The sequence below is a fragment of the Dasypus novemcinctus genome, chromosome 5, assembly GCF_030445035.2.
Source record: "Dasypus novemcinctus isolate mDasNov1 chromosome 5, mDasNov1.1.hap2, whole genome shotgun sequence".
Taxonomy (NCBI): domain Eukaryota; kingdom Metazoa; phylum Chordata; class Mammalia; order Cingulata; family Dasypodidae; genus Dasypus; species Dasypus novemcinctus.
The window spans coordinates 23,200,773-23,220,146 of record NC_080677.1 but is presented as its reverse complement, the minus strand read 5'-3'; the positions used below and the strand labels follow the sequence as shown (position 1 = coordinate 23,220,146).

Genomic DNA, 19,374 nt, shown 5'->3' with positions numbered 1-19,374 from the left:
GGAATATAGTAGTGGTTGCTTCCAAGAAAGACCCAAGTGCAAAGAGGATCATTTTACTAATTAGGAGAACTGGCTACTGCAGGCAAACCAAGGAAGACAATGGAAAGAGAAAACTTGATACAATTAATTCCAGGGTGTGGGCATGGAAGGTATAGAAATGGGAAAGGGAAGCAAAAGCAGAGAAGACAGCTATTGAAAAATGGAAAAAAGTATAAATTGCTGAAACTATATAGAAAACTTATTATCAAAAAAAATTTTTTTAACAGGGAGCTTACAATATAGTTGAAAAGGTAACGTACGCCACCTATAACATATACTGCTACCAAAGGAAAAAAAAAAAAAAGAGTGACCATCAAGGAGAAACTTGTCGGGGGTTACAGTGGCTTGGCTTCAAGGCGAGAAGGGGTCTCCCAAGGTGGTGGGGACTCTTAAATAGGGGAGAGTGACAAATTAGCCTGAACTGTTCAGTCTCAACCACAGGATATGCTAGGGGTAGGGAACTGCCTCACATGACTGAAGTGGAAAGTAATAGAGCTTTACTCTATACTGTTGTTACTAAGAAGTCTGTTGCCATAAGAGAGGGTGAATTCCTCAAGGAAAAGTATAAGGGGGGATGAGCCTTATGGAATACCCCCAGTTTAGGACTAAGGTGTGTAAGCTATCAGAATTGCATAGAAATGTGGGGAGAGAACTTTAAGAAGCCTGATTGTGTAATAGTAAACATTTTATGGAGATCGGAAAGGATAAAAACAGTATGCCTTTTTTTATCTCCTAGAATGGAGTTTTGGTAAAGTGGTAGAGGTGAAAGATGGAACATGGCAGATAGAGGAAGTTCACAATAGAATGAATGATAGAGAAAAGGAGAATTGAATAATATAGACTGCTGCCGCGCACCGTACCCACCTAAGAATACTGTGTTAGTAAAGAATATCCATAGATCAGTTCAGGGTGTCTTTAACATCTTGAATTATTAAGGAATAATGAAATTAGGTTCCTGATCGTTTGTTATCTCCTTATTGATTTTATACATGACATAAATTGTACCTGTGAACAAAAATTTATTTTACTAAAGTACATTTGCTGGACAATGTGAATAAACAGGAATTTACTCTAAATTAAAATTCCCAAGTTTGAATCCAACTTATCTGTGATCTGAAGTGTCCCTAGATATTACATGAATAAAAATTTATATACTAGTAATTTCTTTTTAGGTTTTATGAGCTTCAGAAGCAGCTAATCTCCTTTTCCTTCTCTAATAAAATTAAATATATACTGTTAAAAGTAAATACTCTTCTTTGGAAAGGTCTTCCTTCAGTAACTCCTTAGAGGGCTTCATAGCTCTTAAAATCTCATTTGAAACCTAAAGTTTCATTGGTGTCAAGTTAGTCTGAAAACTTTGTTTTGCTAATGTTTTAAATTTACATCAAAACTTTTTTAATAGAAGAAAACTCTTGATATGTTATTTATAACAGAACGCACATGCAGGACTTGAAAGATGTTACTAATAATGTACACTATGAGAACTACAGGAGCAGAAAACTGGCAGCTGTGACTTATAATGGAGTTGATAACAACAAGAATAAAGGGCAGCTTACTAAGTAAGTATGCATGTATTTCTTTCCCTGCAGAAAAGTATTATTTATGTAGTATATAATTAAGTTCCATTTTTATCAAATTCCTTCTGGCTATTCAATAGAAAATCTGGATAATGCTGTCTGTGTCTACAGCAGAAATTTGTATTGTTGAGCTTTGTTTTGGCAGTTGTACATTCTACTATTTGTTAGAGGAAGTGTTGTTTTATTGTCTTCTTCCTTACGTGAAAGAGCCATGCATTCTTTTCTGGTCATTTGCCATCGTCTTTATAATCTGTATACCATGCATTTAATAGATCCCCAATTAGAAGTAAAACTGCTGTTTAGGTATTACAACTTAGAGCATGTAAGTTTTTTATTTTTGTTTCTGTTTTTTAAGGGAAGAAAACCCCATATTCTCCTTAAGGAGAATAGTAAACATAGAGCTATGTCTTTTACTATATCTTTTTTTAATAAATAATATTGATAACAGTTTTCTCTAACATTATATGTAAACAAGGAACAGGACCAAACAAAAGGAATATTTAGATAAGTGTAGTCCTGGTTAACGTCTCTGTTCCTTTTTGTGTATTTCCAGGATGCATATTAGCTGAAGTTTGGATTTCTTCTGTTGGTTGTTAGAGTAGTGTAAGTGACTACCAAGTGTAGCTCTGCCCTACTAAGCTAGGGTCTCAGGCTGTCGTAGCTTCAGATGGGGCAGGGAAGAGAGACATATGATGAGGCTGGTGAATTAGCTGGTAACTATATCTGTGCCCTATTTTTCCTTTTATTTGGAACTGTTAGTAAATATTATGAAAACCATTTTAACAAACAGTGCAAATTTGTAGCTAGGTGTTACCTGTTGTGGGAGGGATAATCCTGAAGAATCATCTGTATAAATAATGAGAAAGACAGGTTCTCAAAACAGCAATACTGTATTTTATAGGTTTAAAAAATACTGGTAAGCATTCCTTACAAAGGAATAGAAAAATGCCATTCCATGTTTCTCTTTTGCTAATGTCTACCTCATGGCCCTAAATTCCAGAAGAAAGCACATAAGGTATTAACATTCACTGTCAGAGTTGGAAGCAGCTCTTTTTAAAAGCTGACCTTAAACTTAGATCTGTATTTATTTTCTTCTATATCTGCCTATTGATGTCTGGGCTATATAGCACCTAACCTTCTAAAACTTTGACTGTCTTCTTATCCTATTATCATGCTTCCTTGAAGAACTTTATTAATTCCTAGGTTTTCTGGTTTTCAAGGATTTCCTGGAAGTACTTATTATAAAGGTAGATTTCTAGGCTCTTTGGCAAGAGATTCTGATTCAGCAGATGTAGGATGGGCCCGGGGGGTACATTACTAAGAAGCACTTTGGGCGGTTCTAATACACGAGATCAGTGGTGTACAGTGTGCAAAACACTGACTTCTAGGAATTTACTACAACTGTTTTTAAAAGTGATATGGTTAATATTTCAACAATTTTTAAAAATATTTAAAACAAAAGTTCCTATTTGAGATAAGGTTTAGTGCATGAGAAAAAGGCAGTCCTTTTTAAAATTTATTTTTAGCAAAATGTATATTGAACAATTTTAATATTTAGCAGAAAAATATAAGGACCCATCATAGGAATCCACTTCAAATGCTTTTTTATTTGGTTTGAACTTTTAAATTGTTTAATAGGAAAACATACAATTAAGGCCACTTGATAGTTTTATAATATAAGGAAAATGTACTAACATGGCATATTTTTCATTAAATATATATACTTAATGTCTGTTTTTTAAATAAAACATTCATGTCCTAGATAAGAGAAATTATTTGTTTCTCTATTTCAAATGTAAGGCATTTAACCTTAGTGCTTTTTTGGATATTCCTGCAGTTGGATAAGGGTATGGTAATTCAGAGAAAAATAATAAACCTCACAGTATAGTGAAAAATTTTTTCTGCATGATACAGAAATTTTTCTGCTGTGTAAGTTACTTGTGTTAAACTATAGCATAGGCAAAAAAAAAGTAGCATTCTATTAGAAATGTATCTCTTAATGAGAGAATTCATAGCCAAACTGCCTATGCAAATAAAGAGAAGTTTATGCTACTAAAAAAAGCAAATTATCCCAGTAGCTCTTTAATTTTATGTTAATAAGAAATTGAAAAATATACATTTTTAAAGATTGAACCAATTGGGAAGTGGCTATAATTGAAATAAATATTTAACATGAAATGATAAATTAGGTTTCACTACTTTTTAACATAACACATCAAATCTGAAAGAAGTCATTTGAACTTTTATCCATTGGTTTTTATCTTGTGTCTTGAAAATATTAGCAATCCCAGGAAGTTTTCCATTTAAATTTTTTTAAAAATTCCATCTTAGCAATTTTTGGTGTTTTTCTTTATAGCTAAGGACATGTGCATGAATAACTGAAAAGAATTACTAATGTTTAAATATGTGAAGAAAGCCAGTATGGGTTAGTCTGTCCTACTGATGTACTCTTTGTATTGCTCTCATGGGGCTTTTCCATCAGAGCAATCCATTCTTGGGTAATGTGTGGGCAGTGGGGGGTGAGGCTGAGGTTGCAGAAGGCCTGGAATGGAAGCAGAGTAAACAAAAATTGCAGTACTCCAACCTCCTCATTCCTACTGTGTATTTGAACTCAGAGCATCCCAACATGGTTCCAAACACCACATTTCTAATACTTAACCCCACACTTTGCTCTTAATAGTAACAGGCTTAGTAATGGTTCCTTTCGTCCCCTGCAGGTTTTCACACCCTGGGATAGTGCCATTTTGTGTTTAAGGGATGAGGGAGAGGGAGAAATACATCTTTCTTTTGTAAAGTAAGAGAAGGGCTATTTGTAACTTGGACATTTTCAGGCAGATCATTTAGGCAAGACTTCCTAGGGAAATTGAGGATCTGGAAATTGATCTCTTAAAAAACTAACCATGCATGGGTAACTTGGAAGTCTTTGTATAAATATAGACCACAGTTTGAAAACCACTGAACTAGAAATCTCTTTGGCCCTTTATGTAATTTTATTACTTTCTTTTTTACTTCTTATTGTCTGCAAGTAGGCCATCTGCAGGGTGTTTGGAAAAAAATAAAATTGATATAAGCTCATTTCTTAATCTGCTGATTACTGATGGACCTATGTTTTTTCATTGCCCCTATTCAATATTTATATATATATACACACATACATACATACATACATACATATCTGTCTTCAAAATTTATAGTTAAATTAGCCTTAGTATGGCAGTGTATGCTCTACTAAATGCTAATCACACTGGTTTTAGAATGTAAACTATTTTTTTTTAATATTAAGCATTGGTTATTTTATATTATCTTTTATGGGGCAGTTTTGAGTGTAGAGTATACTGAACCAGGATTAAAAAGAATAATATTTGGTTTCTATGTCTGAAAGTATACTTTTCTGTTATGTGAATGGTTGCAGAGCAATTATATTTGGAAGGATTTGAAACAAGATTTAGACTATATGTTTAAAATCTGAAAAAATAGCTGAGCATTGAGACTCAGATCTCTAATTTGTTTCAAGTCCAGAGTCTAGAGAAATGGGTAACATTCTTAGCAGCTCTTCAGGAATTAGCTGTGTCCGGCAAAGAAAATATCAAGGCATCTACTTTAAGTACTTCTTGAATCCTCCAGTAGAGTGTATCTTTCCTACCCCTGTTTGGAGGGTGGAGGGTGGTTGGACAAAACAGAAAAAGAGGTGAGGTCCCAGAGAAAAAGAAGATTCAACAAAGGATTATAAAGGAAATGGGATAAGAGATGGCCATATCCAGATTGTAGATCTCTTAAAGGACTATGATCCCCAGAGAAGGGGAGGGCTATCCTTTTTTGCTAAACCTGTTCTAAAAGTTTTATCTGCTGCTTACTCCCTCAGTCTTACTTGTACCCTTTATTTAAAATGTCACATTTGATTGGCAACTCTTTTCTGACCTATTGTGTATCATTGGCACCAGTTAGGGCTAGTGAGTGATAATCTTTCTCCAAACTCGGACACACCTTTACTATTAGCTCTTTCCCATGTGTTAGTGTTTTCGTTTCCTAGGCTGCTTAAAGCAAATACTATGAAACAGTTCGGCTTGAACAATGGGAATTTATTAGCTTACAGTTTTGAGGCTGTGAAAATGTTCAAATCAAGGCATCCTCAAGGCAATACTTCCTTGCGGGAAACAGGCTGCCAGCGACCCTTGGCCTCTCTCTACTACCTTCCTTTGCGAACTGGCAAGGCACAGGGCAGCATCTGCTGGTCTTTCCCTTCTCTTTTGGGTTTGGTAGTTTCAGCTTCTTGCTTCTCAGGCTTTCTCTCTCTCTCCCACTCTTTCCCTCTCTCTCTCTTCATTCCCTTTATAAAGGACTCCAGTAATAGGATTAAGTCTTGTCCTGAATGAGGTGAGTCACATTAATTGAAGTACCCTCATCAAAAGATGCTACTTACAATGGGTTTTCATCCACAGGAATGGATTAGATTTAAGTACATGTTTTTCTGGGGGTACAATTAGTTATTTATTTTCCTCTTCCCTATGGCCTTCACCATCCTATATTCTTGGGAAAACTTTGAGTAATTGAGTTCCTATAAATGACTAAAAATACAGGTTTCCAGAGGTACATCTTTTGGTACATGGTAGATGACAAAGTTTTCACTGATCTAAACAGAAATAAGGACTTTTTTTTTTTTTAATTTTCAAAAGTTGGCTTAAAAAATCAAAATGTATTCAACTGTGCCCTTTCATGAAAAGACAGTAGTGGTTGGGTTTTGTTTTGTTTTTATTTGATTTTAATGTTCTCACTTGGCAGAATAAGACGTTGACAGCTCTATTATTTCCAAAACCTTTTTTTCTTCTCCCTCCCCCTTCCCCCCATTTGCTGTGTGATCTTCTGTCTATTTCTTTTTGTCTTCTCTTCTCATTTTCTCCTCTAGGCCTTACCGAGACACAATCCCAGGGATCTCCAGTGTGGGAGAGAGGTTCCCTGTTGCTTGTGCCATCCCAGTTCCTGGTTTCTGTTGCATCTCATCTTGACTTTCCCTTGTCTCTCTTTTTTTTGTTGCGTCATCTTGCCGCATTGCTCACTGCACTGGCTGGCCTGGCTTGTTACATGGGCCGTCCTTCACCAAGAGACCTCAGGGATGGAAACTGGGTCCTCCCATGTGGTAGATGAAGCCCATTCACTTGAGCCACATCTGCGTCCCAATTTCCAAAACTTTTTGGAAATTTTTACTGTTCTATTAAGTCCATGTAAATGAAATTCCTTTGGAAAATTTGGAATGAAAACTGCTATACTTGGTGGTCTACCAAACATTGGAGCAAAAGTATGTAAATACACTTAATTTAGTATTCAGGAGAGACCACACATAAATGAAATATGATTGTCTTCTGTTATACTCAAACGTGGATCATGTAACACAACCATGGTTAGAACCTTACTAGGTCAGCCTTGTGATCCATGCTGTGATTCTGTTATTGGTCATTTGAAATGGTGTGTCATCCTGTGGCTTACAGAAACTAACTCTAAAGATAGGCTTAGAAGGAGCTAAATTATATCTTCAGAGATTTACTGTGCTATTCAGGTTATATATATATATATATTTTTTTTCCCTTTTATCATGCTTTATATATTTTTTTAAGATTTATTTATTTCTCTCCCCTTCCCTCCATTGTCTGCTGTCTGTGTCCATTCGCTGTGTGTGTGTGTTCTGCATCCGCTTGCATTACCCAGCGGCTCTGGAAAGCTGCGTCTCTTTTTTTTGGTTGCGTCATCTTGCTGTGTCAGCTCTCCGTGTGTGCGGCGCCACTCCTGGGAAGGCTGCACTTTTTTTCACACAGGGCGGCTCTCTTTACAGGGCGTACTCCTTGCGCGTGGGGTGCCCCTGCATGGCACAGCACTCCTTGCGCGCGGCAGCACTGCGCGTGGGCCAGCTTACACATGGGTCAGGAGGCCCTGGGGATTAAACCCTAGACCCTCCATATTGTAGGTGGATGTTTTATCAGTTGAACCACAATTGCTTCCCTATCATGCTTTTTAAATCCTTTGACTGGATTGCTTTTAATTTCTCCAAAATGTTTAGGTTTAATAAGCTTTTAGAATATCTAAATGTGTAGGGAAGGTTTCCCTATTTAAAAGAAGGCAATAATGTAAACAGTTTTTCCAGCCCTGTATTAAAAACTTTTACTTAGAAGAAAAATAGAATGTGATAATGAGTCAATGGTGAACGTTTTCCTTGTGTTTTATACATTACATGCACAATTTTGCATTATAATTTTCCTAACTTATCCTTTAATAAAGAAAAGTGGTGCTAATAAAAATTTAAGAAATTTGAAAGATCATACTGGAAGCAGACTTGGCCCAATGGATAGGGCATCCGCCTACCACATGGGAGGTCCGTGGTTCAAGCCCTGGGCCTCCTTGACCCGTGTGGAGCTGGCCCATGCGCAATACTGATGCACGCAAGGAGCGCCCTGCCACACAGGAGTGTTCCCCGTGTAGGGGAGCCCCATGTGCAAGGAGTGGGCCCCATAAGGAGCGAAAGAAAGTGCAGCCTGCCCAAGAATGGCGCCGCACACACAGAGAGCTGACACAAGATGACGCAACAGAAAGAAACACAGATTCCCAGTGCCGCTGATAAGGATAGAAGCAGTCACAGAGGAACACACAGCAAATGGACACAAGAGAGCAGACAACTGGGGCGGGGTAAGGGGAGAGAAATAAATAAAAAAATAAAATCTTTAACAAAAAAAAAGATCATACTGACTGCTAAGAGGAAAAAAATATCCACTTTAAATATGTGTGAACTTTTTTTATAATACTTAAATATCAATTTATTTGGTCAGGAGTCAAGTTGTTTTACAAACTAACCTAAGGTATCTCAAATGTAAAATATTGCAAACCCCCCTCCCTGCTTTTTCTTAGTAGAGAAGTTATGTACGTTTACAGAAAAATCATGAAGAAAATATAGAGTTCTCATACATTGCCCTCACAGTTTTCCCTAATATTAACACTTTGCATTAATGTGATACATTTGTTACAATTGATGAAAGAATATACTTGGACTATTAACTATAGTCCATAGTTTATATTAGGGTTCATTGTGTTGTATAGTCCCATCCCATGGATTTAAAAAAAAAATTCTAGTATCATATATTCACCTTAAAATATCTTTAGTTACATTCAAATATATAATTCTGTGGTTTTGATTACATTCACAATGTTGTGTGACCATTAACAAGACTTCCGCATCACCCCAACCAGAAATTAATTCTGTATTACCTACCCCTGCCATGGTCCCTGATAAAGCTGTATTATAGTTTCTGGCTCCATGAATCTTGTTATTAAAATTATTTCATATCGTTGAGACCATATAATATTTGTCCTTTTGTATCTGGCTTATTCCACTCAACATGTTTTTAATGTCCATCAGTGTTATCAACTTATCAAAACTTCATTCCTTTTTATGGCTCAATAACATTCCATTGCACAGCACATTTTATTCATCCATTTATTTGTTGGTAGAAGCTTGAGTTGCTGCGACCTGTTGGCAGCTGTGAATAATATGAATATCAGTGTCTCAGTTCTTTAGAGTGTATTCTTAGAAGTGGGATTGCTAGGTCATATGATCTTTCTGTACTTTCTAAGGAACAGCCCAAGTTTTCCACAGCAACTAAGCCATTTTACATTCCCATCCTCAATTAACAAATGCTTTTGTTTCTCCACACTTATATTCCATTTTTAAAATAGTATACTACTAGGTATGAAATGGTACTTCATTATGGTTGTGATTTGCATTTGATTTCCATAATGGCTAATGATGAGTTGGGTTTTTTTAAAGTATGTTTTGGCCATTTGTATCTCTTCCTTGGAAACATGGCTATTCAGGTCTTTTGCCCAGTTTTTAATTGGGTTGGTTTGCTTTTGATTGTAGAATTTTAAGATTTCTTTATATTGTCTGTAAATAATGCTATTAGATATGTGGTTTCAAATATTTTTTCCCATTCTACAGGTTGTCTTTTTAAATTCATGATTAAGTCCCATTTATCCTTTTTTTTTTTTTTTGTTAATCATGCTTTTGGTATAAAGGCTAAGAAACTGCTGCCTAACACCAAGGTCCAAAAGATATGCTCTGTGTTTTCTTCTAAGTGTTATAGTTATGGTTCTTCTGTTTAGGTCTTTGATCCATTTTTGGTTGGTTTTTGTATATGGTGTGAGGAGTAGGGGTCCATCTTTATTCTTTTGCATATGGATATCCAGTTTCCTCAGCACCATTTATAAAAGAGACTTTTCCTCCCATCGAATGGACTTGGCACCCTTGTCAATAATCAATTGAACATCCTTGTGTGAGTACTATGCTGTTTTGACCACTATAGCTTTGTAATTAGCTTTAAAGTCAGGAAGCTTGAGTCCTCCAACTTTGTTCTTTTTCAAGATGTTTTTGGCTATTCAGGGCCCTTTATTCTTCCAAATAAACTTGATAATTGGCTTTCCCATTTCGGCAATATATGTATCTGTCCTTGTACCAGTACCACGATGTTTTTACCACTATAGTTTTATAATAAGTTTTAGAATTGGAAAGTATGAGTCTTCTGGCTTCATTCTGTTGAAAGAAGGTTTTAGTTATTCAGGGTGTCTTACCCTTCCATATAAATCTGATGATTGGGTTTTCCATTTTCTGCCAATTGGGATGCATTGAATCTATAAATCACTATGGGTAGACTTGACATCTTAACAATATGTAGTCTTCCTATCCACAAGCATGGAATGTCCTTCCCCTTTATTTATTCTTTTATTTATTTTTCACCAATTATTTGTAGTTGTGTTTATGTCCTTTACATCCTTGGTTACATTTATTCCTAAATAACTGACCCATTTAGTTGTAATTGTAAGTGGGATATTTCATTTCATTTCTTCAAATTGTTCATTACTAGTGTATAGAAACACTATTAATTTTTACATGTTGAACTTTATTTCTTTTTCTTGCCTAACTACTCTGGCTAGAACTCTCAGTACAATGTTGATAATAGTGGTGACAGTGGGCATCCTTATCTCTTGTTACAGATCTTTGGGGGAGACCTTTCAGTCTTTCACCCTTGAGAATAATGTCAGCAGTGGGCTTTCATATGTGCCCTTTATTGTGTTGAGGAAGTTTCCTTCTATTCCTAGTTTATCAGAAAGAGATTTTGTCATGTCTTTTCTGTATCAGTGACGGTGATCATGCTTTATTCTGTTGATATGGCCTATTGTATTGATTTTCTTATGTTGAAACACACATATCTGTAATAAACCAACTTGATCATGGTGTAGAATTCCTTTAATGTGCTGTTTGATTTGACTTACAAGTATTTTGTTGAGAATTTTTATAGTCTTAGAATTTTAGAACTAAAAATCACCTAGGTATATTAACTTAATGAACTGAATTTTCCCCTTGAATTTTTTTTCTAAAGTACAAAAAATATTTTTCTATTTTTTTCTTTTGTGAGTATATTTTGAAAATGTTTCCTTTCCATTTTCCTCAAATGTACAGTTCTTTTTGTGTATCATTTTAGTTTTGAGATGAATCTATATACTGAGTTTACAGAAACATTCTACTAACATTAGTCTTTGTTATTTAGATCTTTTTTCATAATAAGTGTTCCCTAGAGATCCAAGTTCAGATATGAAACCTCATGGAAAGAAATTCTAGGTTATAAATACATTCAGATTTTTTTAACTATGTGAAGAATCATTATCCCATTTGTATGTAAACTTAAAATCTGTGTTCTGCATCATTTACGGTGGTGTTGAAACTGGAATTTTGAAACTTGTTTTCAAAAAGCAGAAAGAGGCATACCAATGGCATATAACATCTCATTTTTAAATTATTATTATTTATTTCAGAGTTTCTATTACAGTTTTCATTTTTAGATGTTTAATGTTTGTCCTTCATGTTCATGACAGGAGCCCTCTGGCACAGATGGAAGAAGAAAGAAGGGAGCATGTAGCCAAGATGAAGAAGATGGAGATGGAGATGGAGCAGGTGTTTGAGATGAAGGTCAAAGAAAAAGTTCAGAAACTGAAGGACTCTGAAGCTGAGGTAACCTGTCTAATATCATCATCTCTTAGAATTCTCAACCTAGTAGACAGTGTCCTTTTTAAATTCATATTATCTTAAATAAAATTCTTATATAACATAACCTTTCCTATATATATAATGCTCTAAAATATATAAAATGGAGAAATAAAAGCATACTCCGTATATAAGTGCTTGGACATAGTATACTAGGTAGGAAGACATGCAGAAGCAGTCAGAATACTAATAATGAATTATTAGTTTTAATGAACAAGTTTGTGTTGTAAGAAGTAAAGCTGCAGGTCATTCCATATAAGAGGTATAAGAAAACTAGATAGCAGAGTTTGGGGTAGACATAAGAATAAAACCTATTGTTAGGTAGGATAACTAATAATTGGCTAGACTCATTTATATATGAACAAGAAGGAAGGGAATCTTAACTGAATTAAAGACATACATGGATATGTAATAGCAAATCAAAGCAGAGAAAATGAGGGAATGTGATAATTCTTGTAAGGAAGTTGGGCCTTATTTACAAATACAGTGTCGAAGTAATTGCCATTGTAATAACATTGCGCCAGGGGTAATGAAAAAGCATCCAAGCAAACACGTCTACCATCTTGAAATCCCTCTGTTGGGACATCTGACACTAGAAATCAGAAAGACCTTAAAGGCATTTCCTTCTAGAGGAGACAAGAGATAAAAGATGGAGAAAAAGAGTTAACACCAGAATCCATATAGTTGGTTAGATAAATACCTGAAAACAGAAGACGTAAGCAAGGGGCAGATCAGAAGAAGTGATTTCACTATGGTGTTTTCACAGTGTAGATTTGTTACTCATTGTGCCAAAAATTATTTTTAAATATATGAGATGAGAATAATATGAAATATAATACCACCTTTGATGATATAATTCTGTGAGAGCTGTTATCTTTTGTGTGGCTTTACTAATACACAGTAATATTTGTATCTAAATATTTAGGAAATTCAGATCTAATCTGTTACATCCTTAGAGTTGGTCTTTGCCTTTGTAATTATTGCATTATACACTGAAACACTTTGTTTAAATATGTAACTGAAAGTAATCTATTGAGGTGACAGAATGCATGTTTTCAGTAATTTTGAGGAAGTCCTTTTATCCCATATCAAATTCCTCTTAGATTACTGGACTTTTCATATAATTTCTTGTAAACTTTTCAGTATTGTTGTATTTGTCATTTACTCCAGCCAGGGATATGGAATAATTCCTCCTTGTTTGAAACTGCCAAGCACTTTAGGACTAGTATCTCTGACACTTGTCACTAAATGCCAGTAACAGTGCCCTCCTAATTACTGTGAAAACCAAAAATGCACACACAGCCCCAGAATCATTGTATTATTGTTATTATGAGTATTTAAAAATAAAAGATGACATTTCAGACATTAAGTTTAATTTTTATCAGCCTTTTATTAACTCTGTGTCTCTACCCTTTCATCTAATAAACTGAAAATCCATTTCAGAAGGAAGAGGGTAAAAACTAGGAGTCATCAAGAGTTGACTTCATTACCTTCACTTCACATTTATATTCCACTGAAAATCTAAATGTAATGTAACTTACATTTAATATAGACTTATTTTAGGACCTGCCTCTCAGAATAAACATTATAAACAAGTATTGTGAAACTGTAGTGAAAGAAACCCTCAAAGTTTTCATGATTATTGTGAACTAAAAACAGGTTTCAGACTATCACTGGGAATTGGATTTTTAGCATTAAAAGGACCTATTAAGTGATCCGGGCCTAATTCCCCCTAATACTCTAAGCCGTATCTTATTAAACTTGCCTGTTCCAGGTTCTTCTTGATTTGTAGAACACTGCTCCAGGGTATGCTTACCAACATGCCTGGTGTAATAAGTTTGGAAAGCATCACAATATATAAAAGGATGCAAATACATAGTTTAAAAATGTATTTCCTTAGTACAGTTTTTTTCCCTGAAATTCATTTGTGCTGGAAATATTTGTTTGGGACACAGCAACTAATATCCAGCAGTGGTATACAATGTTCCGTATACAAAGCAGTGGTATACAATGGTATACCAGCTTGAGAAATGCTTTAATAGCAACAGTAGCACCTATAACATAACTAATAAATATTATAATTTATTACTGTGGGTCAGGCAGCATCTTTCATGTATTGTGTCATTACATTTACACCACAGCCCTATGAGGTAGATATTATTGCCTATCTCCCCTTTACAAATGAGAAAAAGGATGAAATAACTGTCAATGCTGAATAGCCATTAAGTGAAAATAACTGTCAATGCTGAATAGCTATTAAGTGGTAGAGCCAGCCTTTGAACCCAGTCAGTCTACACTCTTAAACTTGCTTATTAACTAATAACTAGCTAGGTGTACGACTGTGTATCTACACTTTTAAAACCTATAAAGCCTTGAAAATTGCCAAAACCTGAGATGAAGTAATAGTCTTTATCCCACTTAATGTGAATACTTACATAATTTGCTGCAAAAATAGTAGTGTGTTTGAATACAAGTGATGCCCCAGAGAGTCTGGCAGGTATTTTATAATATATATATATCTTTCCAAACAGTTTTGCTTTTCTAAAATCTTTAAAATTCTGAATTTCAAAACACATCTGACTCAGTTTCTTGAAAGTGAGAAACTGTGACCTGTACTTATACTTACATTTAATTAACACAAAAGATAAATACATGTCTAACATAAATGTAAATAACCCTAAAGAATGACATACATCTGTGAACCTACCACCCAGCTTAAAAAATAGAACATTATCAATTCATTTGGAGTCCCTATGTACTTCCTTCCTTACTGTATCCTTTTCTCTGCTTCCCAGAGGTAACTACTATTCTGAATTGTTTATGTATGATTCCCTTGCATTTTTATGTTCCTACTTAACTTTTTTAGTAAATTGTGATCATAAGGAAGATGTTACCTGAAATTTGACTCTTTTTTTGTTGTCTTCTTTTAGTTGTTGTTTTTTCCAACTCATTTTTTTTTTATCCCCCCCCCCCCCCCCCTTTGCAGCTTGCTTTTTGTCTGCTCTCTGTGTCTATTCACTGTATGCTCTTATGTTGTTGTTTTTTTTACTTGTCTCCCTTTTTGTTGCGTTACCTTGCTGAGTCGGCTCTCTGGGGCACTTATGGGCCTGCAGCTCTCTGCAGCATGCCGGTGAGCCTGCCTTTCACAAGGAGGCCTTGGGACATGAACCCAGGGCCTCCCATATGGTAGCCAGAAGCCCAACTGATTGAGCCACAGCCGCTTCCCTTCAACTCATTTTTAATTAAATGTATCTTAGGGTTTTTTTGTAGGAATTGCATGAAATATTTGCAATTGGAAGGAATATAAAATCCACTCTTTGTGGTTTACAAAATTTTAAGGAAAAATTTATGCAGGATTATATTATAATCCAAATTCAGTTGACTCACTGCTGTAACAAAATCTTTAAAAGAACAGAATTCTTTTATGGACAACTGAAAAATATGAATAGTCTTTCAGTATTTTTTTTTTTTAAGATTTATTTTTTATTTAATTCTCTCCTCATTCTCCCCCCACCCCCCCCAGTTGTCTGCTTTCTGTGTCCATTCGCTGTGTGTTCTTCTGTGACCACTTCTATCTTTATTAACGGCACCAGGAATCTGTGTTTCTTTTTTGTTGTGCCATCTTGCTGTGTCAGCTCTCCATGTGTGCGGCGCCATTCCTGGGCAGGCTGCACTTTCTTTTGTGCTGGGCGGCTCTCCTTACAGAGCACACTTTTTGCATCTGGGGCTCCCCTATGCGGGGGACACCCCTTTGTGGCACAGCACTCCTTGTGTGCATCAGCACTGTGCATGGACCAGCTCCACATGGGTCGAGGAGGTTCGGGGTTTGAACCGCAGACCTACCATGTGGTAGGCAGACGCCCTATCCATTGGGCCAAGTCCGCGTCCAGTCTTTAAGTATTTTATGTAGTGGGATTTAATTTGATTTTTTAAATTTGTATGACTTTTTCTTAAAAAATAGATTGATTAGCATCTCCATGAAATTAGTTACAAAATGAACCACAAGACTTAAACTGTTTCTGCAATTACTTTACATGAGTGTTTCCCACCTCTCAGCCAGCCTTTTTTACAACATTGTTTCTATATGCAGGATGAACTTATCTGGGTTAGAATCACTGGCACTTGTTGAAAACACCTATTTCTAGATTTAACACTGAGAGATTCAAAATTGGTGTGTGTGTAGTGAGATCCAGAATTCTGTATTTTTAACAGGCACCCTTGGTGATTTGTTTGAAGGTGTTTGCTTTATAAGAATCTGTGGGCCTTATTGTGATCTCAGAGCTCTTATTTCCTTAACTACCTGCTTTTTTCCCCATACCTGTCTCAGTTTTCTTAACTTAGAATTAGGAGACATTGGTTCAAGTCTTAGTTCTGCTACTTTTCTCTAGTGATGTTGGGCAGGTCACTAAAACACTGCAGCTGTTTTCTCATCTGTACTGTGGAGCAATGATGTCTTTTTTGCCCTGCATGCTACATGTTTGCAAGTAAAGTAAATTAACAAGATCATATATGTTCATTATAGTATTCTCTTGTATCACTAGTCTTTGGGTGGCAGGTACTGCAGCAGCAGAAGAAATCTTACACTGTGCTTTTCAGGTGGTACTATTACTGGGATAAGAACTTGGTGTTCATACTTCTAACATTAGGATGCCTGCCCTGCCTGCAGGAAATGAACTTCTGTTCCTGAGTTTTATTTTATATATCATGCCATTCCCTTTTGCAATTTAGCTCCAGCGGCGCCATGAGCAAATGAAAAAGAATTTGGAAGCACAGCACAAAGAATTAGAGGAAAAACGTCGTCAGTTTGAGGATGAGAAAGCAAACTGGGAAGCTCAACAACGTATATTAGAACAACAGAACTCTTCGAGGTAACTAATTTCAGATTCCTAAGAAATTGTTGCATTTGTACATTAATTTTTTAGAGTTGTTTTCCTCTTTATTGTAAAAAACATGAAAACATTTTAAAAACCATCATCCATTATTATTTCCCATGTATAATTATTTTCATAAATTACCTTACCATAATTGATTTTTTCATGTTCCCAATTGGACATATGGTTGTTTTCAATTTATAAAGAACACTGCAACAAGGCTCTTTTATACATTTAGGGGTGTGTTTAATTATGTTGGATTATTTCCTTAGGCTAAAATCCTTAAAATAAAATTTTGGATATCTAATTTCTAACACAGGCTTATTGGTTACTCCCCCTTAATTTATACAAAACTCATTATTTGTACCTTGTTTTTCATCTTTACCTCATTAGTCCCGTTTAAAACTGAGAAGTTATATCCCTCTTAAGGATTCTACAAATACTTTCACTGCTAAACATTTTTAAGATTAGACATGTATTCTGTAACGTTACTCATTTATTAACTTCTTTCCAAAGAAGAGGAAAATTTATACATAAAAGCATTTAAAAGCAATTGCTTTCCAGAATGCAAGTGGCAGTAGGAGAAATGGGTACCTGTTTGATGTCACTTGATACTTTTCAATTAGCACTATTGTTTTATTTGGGAAGAATTGTCCTAATATATTTTAAGTGGGTTTTCTGCTTATCCTGGAATTTTATCAAATATTGTCTGAGAAAATCCTACTATAGACTAGCATTGTTCTTGGTAACTTCTGAATCTTGTATTTTATAAAATGAAAAATAGTACTAACATAGTTGTAGTTGGCTTAGTCATTGCTACTGTTGACTATAATGTTTAAAACATGATCACATAGATTGATTATTTTCCTTTAATCATTTTAGAACCTTGGAAAAGAACAAGAAGAAAGGGAAGATCTTTTAAACCCTCTATTGACCACCAGTTATGTATTAGTTGCCAATATGCCAGCTTGGACATCAGTGTTTGTTGGATCCGTTTGACCAATTTGCACCAATTTTATCCATAATGATGGATTTAACAGCATGACAAAAATTATTTTTTTGTTGTTCTTGATGGAGATTAAGATGCCTTGAATTGTCTAGGGTTGTTGTGTACTTAGAAAGTAACAGCTCTAAGTACCTTCCCTTTTTTTTTTATTTTTATTTTTTTATTTTATTAAACAGATATCTTCAGTTTAATGCAAGAGAACATTTTACTGTTGTACAATCATGTTCTGGTGGTTTGATTGTTTACAGGATATTCCAAAATAAAAGGACTCTGGAAGGTTTTCATTGAGGATAAATTGCCATAATATGATGCAAACTACGCTTCTCTGTGATAATTATAATACAGAAGTTCCATTCAATGCAGCATAAACAATAATGTAATTTAGTCTAACACAGTTGATCCTATTTTTTGACACTTCCATTGTTTAAAAATACATGGAAAAAAAAAACGTATATGCTTACACTGCACCTAGAGCTTTTTTATAACAACCTTTTTGTTTGTTTGTTTGTTTTGGATTCTTTAAATATATACTATTCTCATTTAGTGCCCTCTTTAGCCAGAATCTCATTACTGCTTCATTTTTGTAATAACATTTAATTTAGATATTTTCCATATATTGGCCCTGCTAAAATAGAGTATAGCATCTTTCATATGGTAGGAACCAACAAGGAAACTTTCCCTTAACTCCCTTTTTACACTTTATGGTAAGTAGCAGGGGGAAATGCATTTATAGATCATTTCTAGGCAAAATTGTGAAGCTAACGACCAACCTGTTTCTACCTATGTGCAGTCTCTTTATTTTACTAGAAATGGGAATCATGGCCTCTTGAAGAGAAAAAAATGTCACCATTCTGCATTTAGCTGTATTCATATATTGCATTTCTGTATTTTTTTTGTTTGTTTGTATTGTAAAAATTCACATAATAAAAGTTGTGATGTAACAGTTATGGGTATTGAATATTTTACAGTTGATACACAAGCTGTCCAGTATGTTTGAAAAGTAAATTTTCAACTTGAACTTGACTTCCCTACAATATCACTTTTCCTTTTTCTTGTAGAGAATGATTATGTGCTGATTTTATAATTTAAGAGATACAATATCAGTCTGCTCATTAACATCTCTCATTAGTATGTTTCATTTCTCTGAGAACAATTCCCAACTCATTTAGATCAGGTATAGTCTCAGGTCAGTGGAAACCAAAATTTTTTAACTGGAAAGAGTATGGTGTAACTTCTTTTCACTAGATTCAAATGATATATTTAACATAATACTTTATGGTATTTTAAATATAATTAATGCAACCAGTTTTATCACCTTAAAAAAAGTTTAAGTGTCTGTTACTTGCCTTCTAGAGAATTTAAACTAAAGTTGTAAAATATTAGGAAGATTATTCACATTATAGACTATTGATTTTACATAAAAATTCACCACAGGGCACTATTTTTACAGTATATCTCACTGCATATTAGAAACATGATTTAGTAGTATTGCATTAAACATGTGTTCTTATTTAATGGTCATTATTAGTTAAAATTCATCTTGAAAAAGTTTTGTTAGTCCTAAATTGTCTTCTGCTTTGGAGGAATTACATACCAAGATGCTAGTGGGTTTTTTTATTTGTTTTTTAATAAATTGGAATGGAACCATGAATTTTAAGATAAGAGCTGTACTTACTGTAAGTATCCTACACAAGGTAGAACTAAGTTTTTTCCCCTGCATCCACCCAAAGTATATGGCTGTTCTTCTAAGAGGAATAGCTATAAGTAAATGTACAGTATTTTGGTATTTGTTGAGAAATTGGG

At 34.8% G+C, this 19,374-nt stretch overlaps 1 protein-coding gene across 4 annotated transcripts in view; it reads left to right on the top strand.

Moving 5' to 3' along the window:
- Positions 1–18,518, top strand: part of SEPTIN7 (septin 7) — a 141,409-nt gene extending 122,891 nt beyond the window's left edge. For all 4 annotated transcript variants that reach the window (XM_071215090.1, XM_058296779.2, XM_071215091.1 and 1 more), the window contains 4 exons: positions 1,473–1,598; positions 11,526–11,661; positions 16,423–16,562; positions 17,448–18,518. In XM_071215090.1, the coding sequence (XP_071071191.1) occupies positions 1,473–1,598; positions 11,526–11,661; positions 16,423–16,562; positions 17,448–17,487 (442 nt within the window). In that variant the 3' untranslated portion in view covers positions 17,488–18,518. The remainder of the gene's footprint in view (positions 1–1,472; positions 1,599–11,525; positions 11,662–16,422; positions 16,563–17,447) is intronic.
- Positions 18,519–19,374: the final 856 nt, after the last annotated feature.